This window comes from Epinephelus moara, chromosome 4, assembly GCF_006386435.1.
Source record: "Epinephelus moara isolate mb chromosome 4, YSFRI_EMoa_1.0, whole genome shotgun sequence".
Lineage (NCBI taxonomy): Eukaryota > Metazoa > Chordata > Actinopteri > Perciformes > Serranidae > Epinephelus > Epinephelus moara.
The window spans coordinates 327949-354068 of NC_065509.1; the positions used below are offsets into that span (position 1 = coordinate 327949).

Genomic DNA, 26120 nt, shown 5'->3' on the forward strand with positions numbered 1-26120 from the left:
TCAGCTCAGCAAACGGTAAACAACCCCGCTGGCTTCTCTACGTTTCGCTTCCGTACGCAGTCAGTGGAGCCCAAATGAATACGCTGCGACGCTACGCTGACGTGACGCTTACGTTTGCAGCCGGTGGAGCCTGGCTGTAAGGTTCTGCTCGTTAGTAGCAGTTCTGCCCCCCCCCCGGACCACACCACCACAAATAGATTCCTGTCCTGTGGGAAACACTGTACTCTTAATTATAACCTATCTTGTCTTCTATATTGGGGTACTTGTTATTTTGACAAATATAAGAGAACTTCGCTGCATGTCAGTTTTGCTTTCTAAGAGATTAATATCAACTTCGATTGCAGATAGAACCTTATAACTCCAAGGTCACGTTGGATTAACATACAGGTGTGCCTACAAACACTAATGTGACAGATTTAGAGATAGTAAAACTGATATGGTAATGAAACTTGAAAATGGAAAATCTATGGAAACCATTAACTTTAAAAAAATAAATAAATAACTGGCAATGTTTTCATATTGACAAATAATACTTAATGATACAGATACCGATGATGCCGTTTTTAGCTTTTATTGAGTGGCACGAGATAAATGAGTGTTACTCTGCTCTATTATTTAACTGTGGGAACTTGACTTCAAACTCTGCAGGGTTGAAGATGATTTTCTGTCATCCAAATTGCACCATGAATGTATTACTTAGATTTTTCAGAACTCCTTCGCTACCCTTATGATAGGATAATATTAATCATTAGTGGTTGTTGTGGTGCTGAGGCATGGTAATGTTGCTGTCGGTCAAAGAAGTGATAAACGTATGACATTTGATACTATTTGCAGGCTTATAAAAAAACATGCCATGGGTCGAGTGCCAATTAAGTTTTGTGAAAAGAGCAACAGTGGGTCAAGTCATGGCCATGAAAAGGTCCTTTTTGGTTAAAGTTTAGTGTATGGAGATATCACTGTTACCAAAGCTAAATTTGTTGATCAGCTAGGGACCAAGATTGTGAAGTTGCCATGGCTACCATGACATACAGCTATTTGCTAACAGCTCTAAAGAGAGCTTCAATAGTCCACACAGAGTATGTATAGGACCTGAACAGGTCTTACCTTGTTACAGTGACGGCCGATGCCCATGAGAAAGTTGTCTGGTTTGATATCTCTGTGGATGAAGTTCTTTGTGTGTACATACTCAATTCTGCTGATCATCTAAAGATGAAAAGAAGGCCATGGTTTAATATTTCACAGTTATTTATCATCCTTCCCATTCTCCACAAAACGTAATACATTTAATCAAAGTAGTTCCATCAATTCAACTTGTAAACAAACAGCTTATCCAGGGATGTAGGAGGAACATCACATGAATGCACCGACACTGGCATTAACAAATACAGGCCATTTAAAGTCACCACCAGATCTTTTTCAGAGGACATTTTGATGTGTTTTAGCAGAAAAACGCAGGTTTAACGAACATTCTTAATTCGTCAGACCTGCATGTCTTCAGATTGTGGGGGGGTGCCAGAGTACCCACAGGAAACCAATGTAGAGATCATGCTTGCTCCTCACACACAGACAAAGATAGTATGTTTCGACCAGGACTTTCTTACTGAGAGGCAGCACCACCCTACTACTCGTATTTAACTGTGTCCCTCGGTCACATTAACTGCTTTAGAAGACTGCACAGAGGTGGATGTATGTTAGTGTTAGGTACCTGGTCTGCCAGCATGAGGACCGTCTTCATGGTAAAGCGGCGAGAGCAGAAGTTGAAGAGGTCCTCCAGACTGGGTCCAAGCAAGTCCATGACTAGGACATTGTAGTCCTTCTCCTGGCCATACCACCTGGGGAAACAACAGTGATATGAGGGTGAGTCTGTGGTCGATCTGAATCAATCACAGCACACTGTCTTAACTAATCTCACAAGTTGAACATGGATCTTACACTTAGTCAGCATTCTTATGAAAGTCATAATGTGCATTCATGAGGGATTCATGTTGTTAAAGGTTTAGTCAATACTCAGACAACATTGTTGTTTAATTTTGATGAGAAATTCTGACACAATCTTTCCTTTCTCAGAAGTCAAAAACTAGCTTTTTTTGTCATACAAATACAGAGTTCCAGTTTCAGACACCAGGCTATGTCTACAAGCTATGTGTAATTGGGGATAAAGTAAGGTGACAAACTATTCCCTGATCACCTGCTTTAGTAAAATTTACATCACAGACTTTGATGGCTCAGTCCTACATACCAAGGTATTGAAATAAGATCATCTAAAATTAGGGCCGTAACGGTACATGTATTTGTGTCGAACCGTTCGGTATGCGACTTTCGGTTCGGCATGACCCTGTACCGAATTACTGGGTGCAGGATATTATTTTATTTTGTTTTATTTTAATTCCGTTTTTGCGAGCCGAACCATTTAAAATATCTAGTTCCCCGACGGACATAATTGAGTGACGGACCGAGTCCGACCGTAAATCTCCGNTGAACGTTAATCGGCGCGACTAGAAAAAGCAATCTGGTGCAAACTACGATATTGTCGTCGTTTAAAAAGAAAGAGCGTTTCCCTGACCATCGCGCTAAAGAAATAACCAACGCCACTGGAGTTGAGTAAAATTGTTTAAGCTGCACTTTAAATATACGCATGTTTTGTTTACTGCACTTTAACAAAGTGGGAAAGCTAAGTAAGTTCCTAGTAAAACTGAATCTGAGCAGGCTTTAAAGCTGACCAGCTGCACTATACTTTTTATTTTAATTGAGTAAAACTGTTTAAGCAGAAATTTATATTTTTCATTCACAAAATGTGTTAAAAAAACAGCAGGATTTTATTTTTCACTTTTATATTTCTATTTTCATTCAAACAATGTGAAAAAGCAGGATTTTATATATATTTATTTCATTCAAAAATTGTGTAAAAAGAGTTAACTGCTGTGGTGGTATGTTTTAGTAAGGTTACCAATAAGTAAAAGATATTTAGTAGTTGTCTATTTTTTTCATTACTGTACCGAAAAAAAACGAACCGTGACTTGTGTACCGAGGTACGTACCGAACCGTGATTTTTGTGTACCGTTACACCCCTATCTAAAATCCAAGCTGCTGTGGAACTAAGGGGTCAGGGTGTGGGGCTGTACAGTTCTGTATAAAATGGCAATTAACATAATGAGCAGAACTATGAGCAGTTTCTCATTGACTGTGTATAAAATATATTATGGGTAGCACCAACTCTCTTGGAATGGATGGACCTTTACATCAAGGGCCTCTAATACAACTCTCTGAAAGCATTTAATCACATGTAAGGTTAGGGCAATGAGTCTGAGGTCATCAAACTCCCAGGCAGCTTTTTCTTGGGGAAAGGCACAATTACATTTGTTTCACATCACTAGTATTTAGATACAGAAAGTGAGAGGGGAAAATGTGGCTAAACACATCACAGAGCTGATCAGCACATTGTGAGGATGGACGCCACTTAGACCAGCTGCACTTTTAAGATGCCTTTAACCTAACTAAAGGTCAACCTGGTCAACAGTGACCGTAATGGATTAACATGAGTTACATGGGTTTCTTTTAGGGCTGCATGATATTGGGAAAAATTGACATTGCGATTTTTCTTGCCCTCAGTGATATATATTGCGATTTATGTATTTTTTTTAAGGATGCATTATTTTCCACCAGATGATTTCAGTAGCTCTACTTGGTGAGAATGAATCATTCTGGAATTATTGGGCTGATATTGCTTTGAATGCAACAGCATAAAATGTGCTGAAAATAGGCACTTGTTCAGTGAAACCACCATCTCTTTCCCCTCCCTTCTCTTTCCCTTATATGCAACTAGCAGCGGCGCACCATGCTGCTGATTTTTTTCTCTTCTTTTTTCCCCCGTCTTAGCGCTTTAGAAACTACGGTTATATTATTTGACCCTACGACGCTTCATAACCAGGTCAATTCACACACTTGTGAGTAAAGCATATAAGAGGAGAGGAGAGGGCTCCGTCTTATCTCTTCATAAACTAAAGTTACATTATTTTGCACGACAGACGCTTCATATAATAACATAACATTATACTATTTATCGTTATACGGTGAAACGTTTCACCTTTTAACGTGATGACTTATATTGTTTAGATGACGGCATGTCATTTCTGTCTCTACATGGTCACACCTTTACAATTCTCCTCTGCTCTCTGTATTGCGCACGGCGGAGTTAGGCCCCGAAGCGCGCATCACTCAGCATTTTAAACATGCATGCTTAATTTAATTAAGGCAAGCCACATCGCAAGCCCCAAGATGTAAATATTGCACACGTGTGCATCACGATGGCGAAGCTTAAAAGATATATCGTTCAGGCCTAGTTTCTTTGTGCCAGAGACCAGAGAGCCTGAGCATGCTAAGCAGAGAAGTCACACTCTTGGACCCTGCCGAAAAACTTGTTAGCCTCATCAAGAGTAATAGTGCCCTCAAAATGTCCACTACCGTTTGTATTACAGTCAGTGATGAGCTTCAGACTGTTCCAACATAGCCTTGCTGTTGTTGTCCATAATTTACCCTCCATTTTCTAATACCTCCTCCTCTGGATGGACATCATGACACCACTCTTACACGGTTTTGCTTGTAACAGGCCTCCTATAGATGGGTGAACTGTATGTTGTAATCAAAGTTGTGATCAGACTGCCCCAAAGGCAGTGCAGCTGGTGTTAATGTTGGAAAAAATAACTCAATTGTCCTACAGTCTGCAGTGGGACAGGTAACAAATTGTTTTAAAGAGGGCAGGGTGGATGTGTGTGTGCAGTGATTAAAATCTCTGTTAATAATACAAAAATAAAAAAAAACAATAACTGAACACATTTCCCTGATTCTATCCATATCAGATATGCTACCATACTTCCTCTGTCTTGTGAAAATGAGCTATGCACACACACCACTCCCCATCACTGGAGTAGCAGCCCAGCCTCATCACACTCACTGTGCTGTTTCACACACTGAAAGCTGGCTGTCTGGCGGCTGCTGCAGAGCCTGTGCTCCGTTTGGGAATACCCCAGCTTTGCGACTGTCAAACTAAAAGAATATCAGCAAGCCTCAAAGCATATTATCATACAGAGCAGTAACAACAATCAACACAACAAATTCAGAAAATTTCATCACTACAACACAGGGCTAGAGATCTTAAGAAAATGTATGTCGCTGCGGACATTTCTACTGGATATGTATAGATCTAACACTCCATCACAGTGATAATAATTACATCAGCCAGGCCGTTGTTGTCTGTTTGCAGGAGAGCAGGTCAATGCTCCACACACAGAGTGGACGTCAGAGCAGAGTCCTCAACTGAGGGCATACTTTTCAACCCTCCCAATTTTCCAAGAAGACTCCTGTTTTTTAATTTCCCTCCTGGGGTCAAAATTCTCTCCCAATTCTCCCTATTAATTTTTACCCCTTTTATCCTTTTTCTTTCCCACAACCCGTTTCTTGCACTGTACAGCGCAAATCAGTCCTACAACTCTTTAAATCTACTGTTTCCACCCGACAACAATATAGCAACACCAAATGTTCTTTCCAGGCAGGCACCGGACACTGAAGAGAGATGCTTGCATCTGATCCTTCTCAATGAGTGAGAGACAGAAAGAGAAATGGTGTGTGCTAAGAGAAAGAAATACTCAAGCAAATTTCAAACACTATGGAAAAAAATGATTGTTTCTGGCGTTTAGTTTTAAAAGAAAGGGGCATGAATTTTTTAAGTCTGCCGTGTCAGTTTGGGGATCACATGAAAATAAACAGATGAATATTAGTTTATGTCAGAGATTCAAGAAAGTAATGTAAGTATGCAACAGAGGGCTAATTATTCTGTATTCTTTCCTGGGAATTCAAAATAAACTTTAAAGCATTCAATGAATGAACTTATTATTTTGTAACTGTCAATCTTTAGAGGCCCTGACACACCAAAACAAACTTGTTACATCAGGTAAGATTATTCTTCTTTATCCATTGAGATAAAGCAGAAATGTTACCTGATGGTTTGTGTTGTTGATCACTGGCGTCCTGTTAATATGCTCTGCTCTTTCAGCATTGGATTGTGTTGTTAATGTACTAACTGGCTAACTAGCATCAAGACAGTCTTCCGGTTTCCCTTTGAATGACCAATACAGGATACCTCCATCTGATGATGTGGAGAGTTGTGTGCTGTTTCCTCCTAATTCACACCCCCTTTGTTTCACACAGCCACAGAGCTCATTATGCTTAAGTGTTAAAGGTGAACTTGCATCACCCTCCAAAGATGAGCAAACTGTTGACCAAAACGCTATGACGACGTCAATTATATGGAAGTAGTATGGATATCTATAGAGCGGCAAAGTATAGATTAAGATGGTTTGTAAAATATGCCATCAGTGTCAGCAAGTTGGTAGTAAATGTTAGCTGGCTAATGTTACAGCAGACATTTGGGTCTTGCCTACTGGTGGCTCGATGGAATGATCAGTGGGGTAATCAGTGCCGTTGATTGACTTAACTGAGGTCAATGCACAGAGCTTGTAAGCTTGTCCCAAATATACAACATATATTTTCAGTCTACTAACCAACAATGCAGTGCCTGACAGTCAAATATCTAATTTTATCATATCCAAGTTCAAAACATCAGCAGAGCTACACTGAAGCACTGCTTTTATCTAAAAATTCTTTGACAGATCTATAGTTTCTAAAGACCATGTTTAAAAAAAAAAAACAACAAAAAAAACCCAAGACAAATATGTTCATTTTAATGACTGTGATAAAGTTTTAAATGCATCTTTGAAGTTAGTTGGGGAAAAACATTGCCCACAAAATATGTTTTAATTTGCTGATGGGAAACAACATATCTTTTCCACCAAATCAGATGGTATCATCCCAGCAACCACACCACTCTTTGAATAAGTCACAAGGCATGGCATTTTTTTGAGATTGTAGATAAAGCTTGTTAATATTTATGTTATTCAATGTAGTCTTTTATCACAAAATATATCTTAAACCAAGTCATGTTGCACAGTAATATGTTATTAATGTGTTATTCTGTTATTAACGGTTAATAAACTATTCTAAAGTTTAACCCTGTGGTTTCTTAATGCTTCAGTCATTTTTAGGACACTTTCAAACTGCCAGTATTATCATATATTGTGATAAATATCAATATTGATCAATATAGAAAGATTCTCATGATCGTATTTTAGCCACATCATCCAGCCCAATAACATCATCACATCATTGTGATAATAAAGTAAATACATTTTGCTTTATGGTGTGTGTTGTGCAGCCCCAGTGCTCTAAAGCTAAGCTAATATACCACATTCAAATGTTTTGGTATATTAACAGCAATACATGCAGGTGTATTTTGGCTGCATGCTTCTTAGTAATACAAGTACTGGAAATGTTTTTGAAAGACTTGAAATCATAAATTTCATGGAAAGTGCGTATTCTTTCCATAACCCAAACAAATTATTGCTATTTGCACTATTAAATTTCTTGTCTGTAAAGGTGTCCTACAAACTAACAAAAGCAAGCATATAGACTTATACTAAACAACACTTGTTAAAATACAAATATGGTCAACAACATACCTCCACTGCTAAACCTATGTATCAATCTAAGTTCAAGGTTGTTTGTGTAAAAGGTCACGTGTGCCAGCATGACCAAGACCAATCAGATGAGTAGTGATGGAGGGAGCCTCCAACAACTTCTTTAGTTTCCACACACAGTGGTCAAGTTGAGAAGGTATATTGTTTTTTATTTAATGTGAGTCAGATAACATCTGTTATCAAGTCAGGATAGTTTTAATAATAATTTGTGCTGAAGATACAATAACAAATCAGATCTTGCAATGGGGAACTAACACCAAACATAACAGAACTGTACATACCCATTTATGCATGCTACTTCCGCATTCACTGACTCCACAATAAACGATCTGATATTGTGTTTTTACAGCCAACAATTGTAACACACAAAGAGACATTCACGGCTTGCATGTCATTATCGTCAGAATACCTGGCCAGAATAATACAAATAACACAATGTTTCTCCATACATAAATTTATTTGTGGCGGCCTGCCAAAATATAGACACTGCCCGCTAGGGCTATGCAATAAATCAATAACTACAATTATTTTGATATAATTTTCCTTGATGGAGATATAAGATATATTAGATAAATCTTACATATAATCAAACCACCCCATAGCCCGTAAAGGGGAGCAGTGATGCACCTTAAATGCCAGTTGCCACCAGCCACATTGCTTGGTGTAAATGGTGCATGACCCTTGATTATTATTGCCAAGCAAAGACAAAAGTGAATTGCAAAGCTTTTCCTCACTCAAAACACTGTTAAAATCTTAAATCTTAAACGGTCTGGTGGTGTGTGGACAATGAAAAGCTAAGCCGCACCCACACACAGGGTGCAAAATTAACTTTTGTCCACCAGCCAAATGGCTAGTGAATGTTCAAATTTCAATTAGCAACTCAATAGATTATTATTATTTATTTATTTACCTTTTTTGTTTTTAAACTTGTGAGAGATGCAAATCTACCAGGTACTTGCAGATTTTTCCAGTATTTGGCTAAAGGATGGTCCTAATTTTGTATCCTGCTCACACACTGAGCAAACACTTTTTAAAAAGGTGCATTACATCATGTAAACACCTCAAGCTTTTTCAGCTTGATAAAAGTCTAATTCATACACTAGGTCTCTTTCCTTAGACTGCATCACAGAGGTTGAGTCGGTGTTAGAAAACTGAGCAAGAATGAGGAAAAGACTGAAAATGTGATAGGTGGTGACTTTATAAAAGGTAAGCCAGGTTGTAGCAAGAGTGGAGGAGGGGCAGCAGGACCAGCAGGTTGGACAGGCTCTGACAAGACTATGCTGCAACATTAACCCAGTATTACCAGTGCAAAGTTTCATTCAACAGGCCCTGCTTTCATTGCAGTAAAGGTGGAAAAGCTTTGCTTCAAAACCTGCAGAAGTTTACTGTTATTAACACTGCCTCCAAATAATTGTACTGATGCCAATTTTACAACCCATTATTACAACTCACTTACTGGTGCTTACACAAAGTATTTTTTAAGTAAGTTGCCAGCCTTAGAACCCTACTATGCACAACTGGCACCCAACGTATGTATGCTTATATCTATGACAGAGGTTACCCTACAAAGCAGTTCTAGTTTGTAAAGAAGGTGTGTGTGTTCGGAGTTCATGTTTCAACGAAGTTGCTGTGCCTTTGTGGCTCCACAGTCATTGTCTCTATTAAGCCATGTGCCAGCTGTGCTGTATACTGTATATGGCCGTGCATCTTAGCGCTGTCAGCCAGATATAGAACAGGGAAAGGAAAATCAACACCAGACAAATGTTGGTATTTTCTGTCTGTTTCTCTGTTTTTAACAGTCAAGTACACAGGCAGATACTCTGTCCTAAAAGTAGCTATGCTTAATGACAAGGTGACTTTCCAACAACAGAACAGTGCAGAAACTAATATCTAAATCAACTTTAAATAGGCTGTCAGAAAAAAAAGGAACTTTTCTAGATTTTCAAGAACACTTAAAATGTGTACATAAACTAATTTAAGTCCAATTTCTGTGCTTTTTACTGTCAGTTTTACAATGACACAGGCATTTACAAGCCAATCCTAGTTCTGTGGAACACTATGGGCTCTAAAACCCATGGAACAAAAAAATACAAATACATTTTTAGGTCAGTAAAAGCATGAACACTTACTCCTCCGTCAAGTCACAGCAATTCCCCACACACCCAGTCTCATTTATAAAACTCCTTAAACTTTATCAAGGTGCATGGCAACCACTAGCTAATTATCTTATTTATTAAAGAAAAAGGTGCATGTTGTGTTCAGTACATTTTAATGATCATCTGTTGTTGACAATCAGACACAATCCAAATGGGTATACCCAACTTTCACTTTGGCATTTTGTTTTGTTTCACCGTCAAAGAATCTGCTGTAATTCAATGGCTATGAACACTAACAAGTGAAACAAAGCTGTACATTACAAATGTGGTCATTAAACACAAAAGGCATAGTAGTTTATCACTTCACCGGTATTTTCTCTGACAGCTACAGTTGGTCACAGGTACTGCTCTCGTCTAAGAGCCACAACTTAAGAGCCGGATAAAAGTAGTAAAGCCAAAGCAGCTTTTTGCATCAGCTAAAAGGTAGAGATAACAACAGGGTGGTTCCCTGAAACCCATCAACTGCAACACAAAGCAGGTAGATCCTCTGAGTTTGCCAAAACTCAATTCAAACAAGTCTGACTAGTAGAATATAGATAATTCACGCTGTCTGTCTGAGTGACTCAGGAGACATGAATTTCTTCAGGACATGATGCACAGCACTACTTCAACTATATGCCATCGTGACTAAGGTCTGCATTCCAAACCTACAGCAGTCAATGAGACAGAATTCCTCCTCTCTACTATTAAAGACACTACTCAGATATGTACCATTTCAGAAGACTAGCTAATACTTGAAAAAGGCCTCAACACTCACAAACAGGCTGAGATCCAGAAGTTGTTTTTGTTTTGTTTTTTAAGATTATTTTTGTGGGCTTTTTGCCTTTAATGGACAGGACAGTGAGTGAAATGGGGAGACAGAGAGAGAGTAGGGACTAACACGCAGCAAAGGGCTGCAAGCCGGAACTGAACCTGCACCCGCTGCAGCGAGGCAATGCCTCTGTACATGGGGCGCCAGCACTATCCACTATGCTACCAATCCCCCGAGATCCAAAAGTTTTAATTTGAGGTTTGCTTGCAGTAAGTACGCAGGGAAGAATGCAAAGACTAAGGTCAAGTTTCCATCTGTCAAACTGATTATGAATAAAATATCAGACAGATGTGAGTTAGTATGACTTTAGAGACTAACTTTAAGTCAATAAATAACACTATTACTATTTCCTTTCACTGTTTCGCTGGTAAAACTAGGCAGCACTGATCAGATATAAATCAAGATTTCGTTACTGAGTTGGCTATTTCTCAACACAAATGTTTTCAGAAACATGCTTTAGCATACTGGTTAATTTTAATACCAGACTGTTAGTTACCAGCCAGCTGACATTATTTTAAACAGACGTGTTCACATTACCTCACCCACCAGCGGGAGCGTTTATTGGTCTGGGGTCTCATTTATAAAACAATGCCTAGAATGCATACTAAAAATGTATGGACAAAACCCAAAAATAGTGTGCGCCATGTCTGTTTTTACAGATCACAACTTTTGCATGGAAAGTGGCACACATCTCTTTCAGGCCTTGTTTTGTCTAGGCAATGTTTATAAATGAAACCCCTAGTGCAGTGCAGTGCATTCTGGTAGTTGTAGATTTTCTTCCTCATGAGCATAAGCGTCCTTTTTCTCTGTTTTCTGTATCACCTATTTCAAAAACATCTGCAACTTTCTACTGCAAAGACATCCTGGATTTATCAAAAGGCCATCTCTCCTGCAGTGAAATACTTCTTTAATGTTGACCCATGTCATGCCACTCCTTTCTCTTATATAGTATCAGAAAATATAAAAACAATACAAACAGATGTATATACCGAATCAACAGAATAAGTAAATAAAGGCTGTGAGGTAATCAATCAAACACAAACCGAACCATAAAATACTTTATAAAACCAAGTCAACCTGCTCTATTGTTTGAAATATAACATGCATGCATCATGTTTCCACTTAACTTTATGGCAGAAAACGTTAAAAACTTGGAGTAATACAGAACTTACATAGTGCATTTACATTTGGAAATTATCAGAAAAAAAAAAAACAGTAAAGGAATACACTAATAAATCTCCACTGTTTTGGCCTACAAGCGTCAAAGTTTGGTAAGCGCACACAGCCACCTAAGACCTTGATATATCTCAAATCACACTGAATGTTAGTATACAAAACAATCCTGCTGCTATGATCATATAATAAATAAACAATTTATTATTAGTTTTGTACAATATTAACAAATGACTTCTTATCACATGTGAAACCTTAGTGTTATTTGTATGTTTAAGTGTGCACAAAACCATAATAAAACGTTCACTACACTTCCACTTTGGCAGATTAAGTGGTTAGTGCCTTCCCCACACATACAAACTTCTCTTCCCATCGTATCCACAAATAAATGTCACAGGTTTCAAAGATGTCAGCAACTGCTCTGCAGTAACACGTCGGTATCACATGCCCATACACAACATTAACAACATAAAGATGAGGCAGCATACTGTGTATGACAGTCTACAGTGTACATTTTATAGCTGTAGTACACAATGTGGAACTGAGGGGCACAGCTTGTGTATCTCAAACGTTGCCACTTGCCCTGTTAGGCTACAACCCACTCTAAACAGTTACTTAAACACAACTAAACATGGTGTGTGACCCATTACAAGGTAACGTTGATAACAGACCACGTATAGGCTGAAATACCGTGGTGAAAACACACTTCCACCGTGGGGCTTGGGTTGTTGTTTTCGCTTCTGTGCTCCGCCGCCATTTTCTAACAGGGTAGGGGAAGACATGTTGGGAGCTAACACAACAAAAGAGGAGCGGCCATTTCCAACCTCATAGTTGGCTCTCTGTACCCTAACAGCCGCTATTTCACAATAAAAGTGCAGATATGGGGTCTAAACACGACTGATACAAGGCGACATTTTCGGTGAAAACCCGACGGGATATTAAGGCGTTCGGGGGAACAAATATCGTTCCTGGAATAGACCAGGCAACGCTAGGCAGATTAGCAGGCCTAATGCCAACAAGGTTGCTGCTTCTTAAACATTATTGTCTCTTTTTCCTGCGGAGACTTTTCCATACTGATATAGCTAGCTTAAAAAATAAGATATAAAAACAAAGAGTCACTTAACTATCGGCAACATTGTACGATGTAAAAACCATTCCACTTACCTGATGTGTGGAATCCCGACACCACCTTGTAGGATTTTGTACAGCTTGCTTTCGTATAACAACTGTGGATGTCTGGCTTTCTGTGATTCCAATTTTACAGCTACCTCCTGAAAATGACACACAAAAGATAACATTTGTATTTACATCTAAGTTATTACTGTGTTGGTTACGGCAAAGATACATGTTCTGGCACTCGCTGTTCAACGAATAATGCCAAATCGTGTAGCACCTTTAGCTAAATTTAAGAGTTTGATAAGTGTAGGCCGGATACCTTACAAAGCTATGTCACAATATGCCTTAATACTTTAGACTCAGCCTCAGTGCTGTTCGGTGGGAACAGTGGCTACCAAGTAACGTTATCATTGAAGAATACAGATGAATGTAGACATTTATGCAGTAAATTACCTCTCCATTTGTGATGTTAATGGCCAGATATATGTCACCGAAGGATCCCGATCCAATTTTTCTGACAAGCTTGTATTTTCCACCGACTATGAATTCGGCTTTGGAGCCACTGCTGCTCGCCATAGTATCCACCAAATGAAAATCTCCACCTGATTCACTTTAGGAAATTCTGTGAGGCAGTCTGGCCCGATTGTCAGCAGAACATACAGAGTCCTGTATGTCCAGTTGGCGTTGATGAGGACAAGTATGGACTAGCTGTTACTCCAAACAATTTTGTCGAAAATCAACCTAACAAGCAAGCTGGAAAGTGGATTTCTTCTGACGTTCGTTTTATTCATAGGCTACCGACTAAAATGGATCTTCGTTCAAACAAAACTACCTCCGAGAAACACGGAATGCCGTGTCAGTATCGAAGTATATACATCCAAAACTAATCCGAAAAAGCTTACGGCCTTCAACAACCACCCAGCTACCTCGAAGTAGCAGCTACTGAAACCTAACGTTGGCTAACATTAGCATCAAGCTAACGCTGTCGCAAGGACCGCCGCGGAAATATGTCCGGACCTCCTCGGCGCTGAGTAGCAAAAACAGCCTTTTTAATCACAATCCTGGTGATAATGCTGCTCTTTTGATCTTTTCAGTCCTTTCAGAGCGTTTTCAGAAAACTCCAAGGGTCGCAGCCGTCTGTCGAACGCGCAACCCACTCACTCCGCCATCTTGTCTTCACTACCCTTTCTCTCAGCTGGTTTCCGTTGGAGGCGATTAGCTAAGGTTAGATATCCCATGACCCCTTCAGGTGTTGTCGGAAATAAGATAATCAACATTTATGACTTACGGCCTAACAAAGTGATATATAATTGTGGTTTGAAAAGGAGAGGCGCTATGAGGCCAGCAATGTAGCTCATAAACAACTGCAAAGTTAAAAAGTGTTTTATAATGCAGCCATTTTTTTGGTTAATAATTTCAACATCAAATGTAAAGGCAGTAACCATCAAAGCTGCTGGAGACCCCGTATTTCTGTGTACAAACTATTTGTCTAAGTATATGATAATTCTCCTGAAAGAGAACCTCCATCACCATCCACTGGTTTGTTTTATTAACACAATGACACGATAACATAATGGCAAATTTACACTTGTCATTTCTTGTAGGCCTATCCCAAATGAAAATCATGATAATATGTCACTTTAGCTTGGACACATGACTTTAAGAAAATTGATCTCATTCAACTATAAACTGGACAGGGCGTAATGTAGGGAAGGACAGGATATTGCTGCATTCCTACCATATTATGCAGACTGTAGCCTAATTACAGACGGCTGAACCGTTAGGCCTTGAATTCCGAGGCTTCAGCCCCAAATGTTTTAAGAATCATCACTTTAATGTTAAAGGCTTTATGTGCATATACTGCTGAGTAGTTTAATACATCATCCTTAATAAGTTGATTATATTTTGTATTTTTCATGTGATTCTTTAAAGTAACTAAAGTAGATAAATAAAAGTAATGGAGTAAGAAGTATAATATTTTCCTTTTAGATGCAAAGGAGTAGAGGTTTAAATTAGCACAAAATACAAATACTCAAGTAAAAGAAAAATAATTAGGAGGACTGGGCTAAGTCCCCATTGTCCTCAAATTCTAGAAACACCCCTGCAGTCGATTCTCAGAAACGCGTCATATCAGCCTCCACATTGAAATTCAGACTCAGAGATAGTGCTCATTTTAACAGGAACAGTATATCCTACCCAGTGTGAGCAACTACCTTATGTTTTCAGCAAACCAGTTGCAAAAAGGCTGTAGAGCCACAGTTTAAATAAAATCCTATTATGTTGACATTAATACACCAAGTTCAGCTCATTGATAATGAGCTATAGCCTGCGTCTACACTGTTTTGTATCTAGTAAATAAGCCTTTGTCACACAATAAAAACTATGGCTTATTTAAATAATCTGACTATGGCAAGGAGTTGGGGTAACGTTTGAATAATGTGTGAACATTTGGAGCTCATTTTCCCTGTTCTTCCGACGTTACCTGAATGCAGCATAAGGGTGGGGACTACATTGGTGTGGGCATGTTGCTTCAGGTAGGCTACAGGTGAGGAAATCAAATACAATCCGGAAAGTCCAGTTTGAGTATCAGATTCGTCGGTTTTAAGGTTTAGTAGTGATGGGATTTCTCGTTCACTTGTGAGAGCCGGTTCTTTGGCTCTCGTTCACTTTGAAGAGCTTCACTTGTGAGAGCCGGTTCTTTGGCTCTCGTTCACTTTGAAGAGCCGGTTCAAGGATGCAGTTTGTTCGTTCCTTTTTTTTTTTTTGGGGGGGGGGGGGGTTATTGCTGTGTGTCTGGAGGGCGGGTGTTAGTGGGTTCAACGACGAATCGCATTGCTGATTTATCACATCACATGATCTGGATATTGTAACGTGGACCCAGAATAGACCCTGCACATATAAAGTTTGGTGTAGCCATAGCAATGCCCTTTATAAACAACAAGCCTGCCAATACAAGCAAGTGCTGATAGTGGGTTAGCTTCCTACCTTTCGTTTCTAACCGAGGGGGGTCATCAACACAACGTGAATTAGGAACTGGCTCGTTCACTCTAAAGAGCCGGTTCACTCGTTCACTTCAAAGAGCCGGTTCAAAGACTCGGCTCGTTCGCGAACGTCACATCACTAATTTAGTATCAGGCACAGTTCCACAGTCCCCTTTATGCTAGACAATACCACAGACAACAAAAAAACGTTTTTTTTAAGTGTTTAGATTTTTTAAAAATATTTATTAACCGTTATTTATCAAAATTTAAGGTCTAAACTAAGCTGTTTCAAAGCCTTCTCCACACTCCCGGGACTAAAATTCATGTTTAGGAATATTGAATCATTAATTTTATTGTTAGTCTCAGAGTAGTAGACTTTATACACAGAGAACAAATTATACTGCAGTCAGCTCATGAAATATTCACCAAGTATCAGATTGTCATTGTGGAATATAACTTCTCCCAGTTTCATAAAATAGTTTACTGTACAGAGGTGGTCCCAAGTGTCCTCCATCGTAGCTAGCTGAAATAAATGAGGAGTCAATCAGCATTTCTTAGTCTGCGTTCTTGCCTGTACCTGTGTTCTTGCGGACTTGTGAAACATCATCAGTCGCAGCCCAAGTAATGTTCCAATTCAAAGTCCGCATCCAGCCAAGTACAGTCCAAATGCCCGGATATGAACTTGCTCTGCCCGTTCCATCGGGGATGCATTGGGAGGTGACTTGTGTGGACTTTTGACAGCCAGGTATCCCAGAATGCATTTCCCACAGACCAGCAGCAATGGCAGCCGTCCTTGGGAGTTTGTACTCCCGAGTCGAACTTGCCAAATCCGAACTCCCAAGTGCGCAAGTCCAAACTCCCAAGTGCGCAAGTCCGAACTTGGCGTACTTGGTATTGAGAAACGCCTAATGTTTGCCTAAAGCAGCTAGTGTCAATAACAAGGCCTAAAGTCATGTTCAGACTGCAAATAGGCTTTAACACTGCTTTAAAAGATGAACAAAGAGAACAACAAGGAACTGCAAAGACGCGCTGTGCTCCCAAGGAGGGCAGGCAAGCTCGGGCCATGGCCACTCTGTTTGCTTCCCCTGGCAAAGCTAATTGGAGGCCGACATTACTGTCTTTAAGAGGCTGTGGCATGCTCATTTTTTAAGATGGACAGTAGGCTTGTGAAACCATACCTTAGGCATCCATGAGAGCCAACCATAGCTCGGCATAGCTTGTCTGGAGGCGTCCAAATAATGCTCCAAAGTTAGGCTAAATTATAGCGAGGGAACAACTGTCATGGCCATTTTCAAGATATATCTGAATGAAAATGGATTCTATGGGTACCCACAAGTCTTCCTAAAACTAGAGAAGGCTTGTTCCCGATTAATGTTTTGTTACTTCAGTCAATTATGGCTTTTGGTTTTGGTGTGCCACCTCAAGATTTTCAGTGGCCCCATCTGGCCACCTCTATGAAAATGTTTTGCTCAAAATCATGTAGCATTATGTGTCATGTAAAGTTAATTAAGATTATCCAGCAAGGCCTTGTGTTGGCCAGTCAAAAACATGCAAGTGCACATACCACATAGAACAGTGTGTCCTTTGCAGTTAATTAATTGTTGATTTGTGTTTGTTGCCGTAGTCCAAGTATGTCACAGTTGTTGGTCAGGCATGTACAGTATACAACTTATAAAGAGCATAACTGTGATTCTTTAATTCAAATGCAAATCATTTTTATATATTCCAAATGTCAGTTTTCCTTAGAACTACAACCTTGAGTATAACACTTTGTGAAGTAGCTCTGATGGCAGTGGACATCAAAATGACATCAGAAAGACTTTGGACTCCTACGTTGGACAGACATTAAATTTTGGCAGCAATGAAAATCAGGTTGATGATAGTTAATTGTCTAACCACGTCAGAATGTCACGTTGAGTGGACGTTAAATTTATTGTTTTGCAGACGTTTGGTTTTGTTCTCCATACTTTATCACTAAATGTTGTTGTTCTACGTCCAGAGGACGTTGACATGAGATATTTGGAAGCCGTTGGATTGGGGTTATTTAACAACACAACTTAAAATCAACAAAATATGAGCGTCTTCTATCATCAGTATTCTTCATCAAATGGACGTTGCCATCATGTTGTCTTGGTCACCCCACATCACAACCTAAATTCAACCAAATATCAATGTTGAAAGACGTTGGTGGCCAGCTGGGAGAGACCAGAAGTGTAAAATGTATCAATTTGTTTAAAAGAAGCCTCTTTTGATTTATTATTGATCATTGAGGATTACTAACCATTACATTTTTTTTTAACAAATATCAGACAGGAAGTTGTTTCAATAAAATGTAACTTAAGTAGAAGCATAGTTCTTTTTTCTGTTGTGTTTTTTGTTAGTTTGCTGAAGTTTTTTTTTTTTTTTGTGCAGCATATTTGACTAAATAAGGGAAAGTCACTGATATTAACATTAACTGCATTTTGTTCCATGAGGCATCTTTGTGTGTATGCCAGTAAGAAGACATCACTGGTCTTCACTGCACTCACTTTCTTTCCACTGTGTAGTGCACAAACACACTGTAAAGTCTAACTGGTGTCAAACCCTCTGAACTGCACTGCACAGTTCTCTCCACTGCTGCCTTCTTCAGCTGTTTTACATGAAGGTGTTACCCAGTCCACTGGTACCACCTATTGCTGTTCCACTTTTCACAACACATAACAGATATCATGGCAAGGAAAAAAAAAAACTACAGTGATCCAGTAATTGGTATTGCACATTTCATTCAATACAACTTTATGTAATCCTGCAAGGGCAATTGTAAGCAGCAACTCACCACCAGGTCAAGAAATACACACACAATAAATAAAAAAGAAAAAAAAAAACCCCCACAGAAAATAGAAAAGTGTATTCGTTCCTACAGCAAAAGTTACAGGGGGACACATATTATTTAACACTGCATTTAAAGTCTGCCATAAATTGATTTCCCCTTTATACTGTACAAATCATCAATCAATCAATCAATCAATTTTATTTATAAAGCCCAATATCACAAATCACAATTTGCTTCACAGGGCTTTACAGCATACGACATCCCTCTGTCCTTATGACCCTCGCAGCGGATAAGGAAAAACTCCCCCCAAAAAAACCTTTAAGGGCTCTTTGGGCAGCAGTAGCTCAGCCCATAGGAACTTAGGGTTGAGAACCGGAGGGTCGCAGGCTCAAGTCCATGTCCGGACCAAATACGGAGTGTGGACTGAGCACTGCCGAGCAAGGCATTGAACCCCCAATTGCTTGTACATGGGCAGCCCCTCGCTGTGACATCTCTCCATTTAATACAGGTATAGGTCCTGTTTGTGCATGTGTGTGAGCTTCAGGCGTGTGTGTGTGACAACAGAATGTAAAGAAAATTGAATTTCCCCTCAGGGATTAAAAAAGTATATCTTCCTCTTTTCTTCTATCATCAAGTTTTTTATTTTGTGTGTACTTCAGATCATCCATAATAATCTGAGTGAAAATAGAAAAGTGTATTCGTTCCTACAGCTGATTTGTACAGTATAGAGGGGGGATACAATTTATGGCAGCCTTTAAATCCCCTGTAACTTTTGTTGCAGGAACAAAAACACTTTTCCATCCTTACCCAGATTAATAGACATAATACATACAAAAAACAATACTTGATTGATAGGACAGAGTAAATAATATAAGTTCAACAAGAATAAAAGCATTTATTTAGATAGATGCGTTATGTGTTACACTGCAAAATATAGTTAATAAAACAACAATACCAAAACAATAAATGAAAATATCCACGTTGTTATTTTTTATTTCCTTATGTAAATTGAGAGCATAGCGATGTGGGAACAGGCCACAGCCAGGGATACAAATCCTGTCAGGGGTAACTACATTGACATGACATCAGCAAAGCACTATTTTGGAGTGAGCACATTGCTCACTTAATCAAAGAAGTTAACTACAACACTTCTAAGTTGCTGTGGCAACTGACTGCAGACCAGTCAACATCATGGAGGACTTGGTCTAAGGGACATCCTCAGGTTGGCATGTTGTGACCAGTCATATGTCTTACTGTTGCTGTATCAATCAGAGAAAGCAACTAAACTGGAACTCCTGAAAAGCGCAAATGCTGTCGCATTAAGCAGGGATCATTGGACATAATCAAAATTATCTCAGAGTAACTGCACACCATGTTGACACTGATTGGACATTGAACTTCTTTTCTTTAATAGGTCGACATCATCAAGATCATAAATGTATTTACTTTGCTTTGATTCCCAATCAAGATACTGTGGAGAGAGTTGCTTGTTAATATGGACCTCCAAACTGTTTTGAAATGTAAAATAATGGAATTTTAAGCATGTTATTAATCACAATTAACTATCAAGATTAAGCCAAAAAAAGTATTATTTGACAGCCCTGGCTAAAACTGAACAAAACTGAACAAAATGGTCATCACTTACAAAGGACTATTTATTTACATTTATTAATCAGAGTATTCACAATATTCACTCAAAACCAGCAGGGGGAGGCCGAGAAACAGCTGTCTCTCTCATGGCACCACTCACATGCCTCTCTCTCTCTGATTGATTGGACAGTTTTGCCGGTTTTCATCCTGCATCATCAGGACCCACGTGGGAAAATCTAATTCTGGTGACTGACAGACGTTTCTGCAGCAGCACTTTAATGCTTCTAAAGTGTTGATATTTCTGTTCTTTGGTTTCACAAAGAGCTCATGTAGAAATAACTGATTGTAAGCATTATTCTGTTCTTTGGTTTCACAAAGAGCTCATGTAGAAATAACTGATTGTAAGCATTATTATTATTATTATTATTATTATCATCTGACTGCAAATCAAGGATGAAAAGAAGGCATCTTGTACAGTAATAATTTGGGGCTTCATAATGTGGGATCACTGTCACACACTTTTTAATGGACTCACTCAATGAACAAAGTATACAGAGTTGGACACAAGGACGGCAATTTTAACTGCTTTTTAATCAGGGAAAATACCCTCACTGACGTGTATGTGTGTGTTACCACGGTTGCATGTATGCATTAGCATAAATAGGTTATAGGATATACGTGGCCTTAATCAGGATTAATTATGAGATCATGGACAGGTTTCAGGATCAGCAGGAGGATTTTGTCATTGGTTTCGCTATTGAAATCATGCTACAATCACATATTTGCTATCATAAAATCCTGTGGTTGGTTTGTTTTCTTTCACACCACAAATGAACCACACTTGAAAAGGTATTTTATGGGCATTTTTTGCCTTTAATTGATAGGATAGTGAAGTGTGAAAGGGGGAGAGAGAGAGGGAGAGACATGCAGCAGAGTCGAACCCGGGCCGCTGTGGCAACAGCCTTGTACATGGGGCGCCTGCTCTATCCACAAAGCCACTGACGCCCCGAGACCCACCTTTTCAAGCAGTCTCACTTCAGCTGTTTGGTCTGTACCAGGGTTCGATTGACAGCTTTCACACCTGCCCAAACAAACTGTACTAACCAGGCAAACGGACCTGAGCTTGTTTTAACCGTACCAAACAGGTCAGGTGTGAAAGCACGTTTAGTATAAACTGGTAAGTGGATTTTTAATTCAACCAGGAGAGACTCATTTTTATAGTAAAAGAATATTTAGTTACATGTGCACATAATAATAAAAATGTGGAAAGTCTTTGGCGATTAGACCCTGTAGAGATGGTATGATTTAAGGAGGGTGATGAATCCATAGTCGAATAGGGAACCTCCCCCCAGACAGTCTTCCTGATTGAACTTACACAGAGCTTCATTTAATTTAGTTTGTCAAACTCCTGTTTATTTATCTTTAACTATTTCCATAGTCATGGATGAACTTTTAAGTCGATCTGTGTGTGACGGTCACATGTTGTTTGTGTGGTAACGTACTCATGCTAAAACTTTGAATCTAGTTCTCTCTCTAACAGTCCAGACATCAGCCCGGCCACTATATTCTTGCCTGCAGCTAAAACTAGATATTTGTTTATCCAGGCTGTTACTGTTTGTCCAGTCGTGTTATCAGATGATCAGGGGCTGTATTCACAAGAGTATTCTGAGAACACTCTCTCCCTAACTCCCCCCAACTCAGCCTAAAACTTCTAGTAAGAAGTCCTAGCTTAGGACTGATTAAGGAAAATTCTCAGAGCAACTCTGTGTGAGGAAGGGACAGAAACTTTAACTTTCGTGAGAACATTCTTTAAAAAAGGTGTGATTTGTTGTCATTTTGAAAGTCTGCAGGGTGTGGACATCCAGTGGAAATGAAATCAACTGAGTCACAGTGGGAGACTGCTGATGGAAAGCTGAGACAGACACAAGTCATCACTGCTGCACTGTTGCATTTTTCAGTGGCAAATACCTTAGTGTTGTCTTCACTTTATGTCTGACGTTAATGTTCATGTGGTTGGGGGCACATCCCTAATGAGATTGACCACAAACATTCTCTTTGCGTCATCTAATCTGTAGCATTTCATTAATCATTGACAGGCTGTCTATAAAAGGAAAACACAATGTGTGAGACGCACACCTGCTGCCTGAAGAAACACACTGGAAGCCATGAAGCTGACTGTGCTGCTGTGTTCTGCTCTGCTGCTCTCTGTCTCTGGTGAGTTCATTAACAGCATCGTAACATGATCGTAACAAGTCACTCTGTGTCACTATCTGCTTCAAACACTGTGTTCCTTTTGAAGCAGAAACAGCTCAAAGTGTAGGAAGTGTCCACTTGTTCCTAGTGTAGTTTTGTTGTAACATGGGAATTGTTAGCATACAAAACAGTACAGAAGAAAGCCGAACTCAGACAAAATGAAAAAAATAAAAAAGATAAAATAATATCACCCCACTTTTTAAAGAAGATAATATTTCAGGAATTGACTTGCTGACTTGCTGAGATAGAGGTTTTTTGGTCAATGTATTGTTTAGAGACTGGAATGTGTAAGAACATTACAACTGGTGATCACAGCTTAATATAGGGATAACCTGCTTTACTTCTTTCTGTGTCTAAAATGATTTTGAAAATGACCTAAAAAATTGATACCGTGCATCTTCACACTGTAAAAAAAAGTGAAAGTTGTTTTTGCTTAAAACAGTTAGTGTCCAAGCTGCCTTAAAATTTTAAGTTGACTTAACTTAGTCATTTTGTGATGATTTAAAACAAATGAACTTTCCTAGCCACATAAACTTGATATTAATACCTAAATCCTTGAGTTATGGAACTACAAGATATAAGTACAACTGAATTAAGATCAAGTTTACCTGACTAGAAAAGTTCACTTGTTTTGAATCAGGTTCAGTCAACTTAAAATTTGAAGGCCTAAAAATTTAAAGTTGAATGAACTTTACAGGGTCTGTCACATCAAACTGATGTTATTATGTAGACTAACCAGAGGGGTGATGTGTCTCTGTTTGTTTGTTTGTTTTGTTTTTTAATTTAAAAATAAATACAAGTAAAAATATTTGTGTTTAAGAGCCGTGGCATGACATAACACCTTCACTCTGGTGAATCATTTTTTCTCAGTTGTTGTTTTCTAAAGACACTAACTCTGTGGTTCAGATGTCATCTTCCCATGGCTGATTTGACCTGGTTCAAGCAGACAGGTTTATTTACCAATCAAATAACACACAGAAAACACTGATACCTGTCATGAACTCAGACCAGGGCCCTACTTCAGGAAGCAGGCTCAACAAACTCAGAGCCTTCTCCCGATCTCCGGTTTGACAAAGAGTTTTCGGTTCCTGAACAGCTGATCAGAATCAGTTCAATCAACTCTGAGTATGTTCAGCCTGAGGAACGCGCGCGTTCACGGCGAGCACCGAAAGACATCATCAGTAGAGTGCAAATAACGTGATATTCAGTGGCCGAAAGCAGAAAGCCACTTGTTTCATCCCAACTGAGTCAGAGATTTTAACGACCGCGAAATGAAAAAAAATAAAAACACGTCAGCTGCAGCTAAACAGTGTGATGTGTGGTGGGAACAGACTGCAGAGTGTGTTAATAGGTAATGTGAAGTGATGTGATGTGTTAATGTGTCTAATATACAGAAAATACAGAAACATTACACAGTGTTGATATTTTAATATAATTTGCTGTATCCTCTAATTCAGATGTAATCTGATGGGGCTCAAACACACTGGGCAGCAGCTCAAAATCAAACACAAAGATATTAAACAGACTGGTAAATGTTTTGCTTATACTTTCTTCATTCTGTCAATATTAGGCTGAGGTTCACTGAATTGCTGAACTGCTGTGAAATGACTTCTGATTCTCTCAGAAGTCTCCTTCATGCTCAGATGGAGCTATTATGGGATGTTGAGTCCCATAAATGAGCCAATTACACAGCGGAATCTTTATATGAAAAGCAGGATTCATGAATCATTGCATCATGTAACGTAGATTAATTTCTTATTAATACTGACAAACCTGCAGTTCTTTGGAATTCCTCTTTTTTTAAGATTATTTTCGGGGCTTTTGTTGCATCTAATGGAAAAACAGCGTAATGTTGAGGGAGAGAGGGAACGACGCACTTGAGGCTGCAGGCTGGGTTTGAAACCGCAGCCGCTGCATCAGGCGCTGGGCGTCTGATCATAGGGCGTCCGCTCCATCCAATAAGCCACCGATGCTCCGTTGCAAATACTTTGATAATCGATTCTGATTTAGGGAAAACCACAAAAAACGGGCAAAAGTCTTTTGCCAAGAGCCAGAGACATTTTTCTTACGGCCCGACAAACCGCTGTCTCTCTGATGTGTTTCAGTGTCTCTGATGTTATATAGAAAACTGCTGCTGCCAAAGAATCAAAGGGCAATGCATAAAATTTGCTCCGATGATAATGTAAATCCATGATGTGTAATAGGCCTATTTGATATATCTGGTATATCTGATATATCTATCTAAATGAAAGACTGTGAGGTGAAATTGTCATAGAGACACTCCTTCAGGGAGACATCCAAACTGGGTCTAATCACATTCTCCTTACGCAACAGCCTCTGAATAAACTGTGCCCCAACGTCCACGAGTTCATTCATTGAAGGACACGCCATGTTTCTCCCACCTGCGACACGCTCAGCCTCAGGCTTAGATGAAGCAGTAGTTTCCCTCATCTCAGGCTCAACATACTCAGAGTTTTCACTAATCCTGTTTTCTGAAATAGGCATGATTACGACACATGACCACAGATGCTGATAATGTCATGGTCTGTTCAAATGCAGAGTTTCCCGCAATGGGTTGTCTCCTACAGTTTCAGTAACTTCAGGAACTTAACTGACACAAGTCAGTACTGTCCATGATACCAACATGGCTTATTAAGAATTAACTTAAGGTTTATCACGCTGTAGACTGAAAGTTAGTCCTGAGACACTTCTTTCACAGCTAAAAGTAGCATCTTTAGTTTTAACATTGTTTCCCCAGACAGAAGCAAAACACAAAGATCAACAAAAACAGAGGACGTTCAGAGGAACATGAGAGTTGGCTAGGTTACATTCCTCTGGACAAAAAGCTGGTTACATTACATTCTCACAGAATGACTTGTTTTGGGTGAAGGGTGAGGGAGAGAGAGAGAAAGAGAGAGAGAGATAGAGAGAGAGAGAGAAAGAGAGATAGATAGTGTTTGTGTGTGCATGCGTGTGTGCATGTGTGAGTGGTTCAGACTAAGGTAAGGGGCTAGGTAATGTGTTATATCAATGATGGTTCTCACACGTATAGAACTAAAAATGTGTGTGTGTGTGTGTGTGTGTGTGTGTGTGTGTGTGTGTGTGTGTGTGTGTGTGTGTAGTCCTGTCCCTGCAGGCTGAGACTGTGAATCCAGACAACAATGACAGGATGACACCTAGAGAGGTGAGACTGCTGGGGGTGATCTGATTCCGTATTTTTATTTTCACGCCTGGTTTACAGATTGAAAAAAGATAAAAGGGTTCATTCATTCATCTTCTAACCACTTCATCCTCTTGAGGGTCACGGGGGGGCTGGAGCCTATCCCAGCTGACATCGGGCAAGAGNGACAGGATGACACCTAGAGAGGTGAGACTGCTGGGGGTGATCTGATTCCATATTTTTATTTTCACGCCTGGTTTACAGATTGAAAAAAGATAAAAGGGTTCATTCATTCATTCATCTTCTAACCACTTCATCCTCTTGAGGGTCACGGGGGGGCTGGAGCCTATCCCAGCTGACATCGGGCAAGAGGCAGGGTACACCCTGGACAGGTCGCCAGACTATCACAGGGCTGACACATAGAGACAAACAACCATTCACACTCACATTCACACCTACAGACAATTTAGAGTTACCAA

The 26120-nt window shown here is 39.5% G+C and overlaps 2 protein-coding genes across 6 annotated transcripts in view; one reads left to right on the forward strand and one right to left on the reverse strand.

Annotated features, from left to right (window-relative positions):
* The window catches only part of csnk1a1 (casein kinase 1, alpha 1), a 43459-nt gene extending 29412 nt beyond the window's left edge, over positions 1–14047 (reverse strand). For all 4 annotated transcript variants that reach the window (XM_050043149.1, XM_050043148.1, XM_050043146.1 and 1 more), the window contains exons 1-4: positions 13299–14047; positions 12894–13000; positions 1706–1832; positions 1105–1203 (exon numbers count right to left, since the gene is read on the reverse strand). In XM_050043149.1, the coding sequence (XP_049899106.1) occupies positions 1105–1203; positions 1706–1832; positions 12894–13000; positions 13299–13421 (456 nt within the window). In that variant the 5' untranslated portion in view covers positions 13422–14047. The remainder of the gene's footprint in view (positions 1–1104; positions 1204–1705; positions 1833–12893; positions 13001–13298) is intronic.
* Positions 14048–22230: 8183 nt separating this feature from the next.
* LOC126389444 (trypsin inhibitor ClTI-1-like) overlaps positions 22231–26120 on the forward strand; it is a 29904-nt gene continuing 26014 nt past the window's right edge. The window contains exons 1-2 of one of the 2 annotated variants that reach the window (XM_050043150.1): positions 22231–22442; positions 25604–25665. In XM_050043150.1, coding sequence (XP_049899107.1) covers positions 22394–22442; positions 25604–25665 — 111 coding nt within the window. In that variant the 5' untranslated portion in view covers positions 22231–22393. The remainder of the gene's footprint in view (positions 22443–25603; positions 25666–26120) is intronic. The other variant, XM_050043152.1, reaches the window with a different exon arrangement.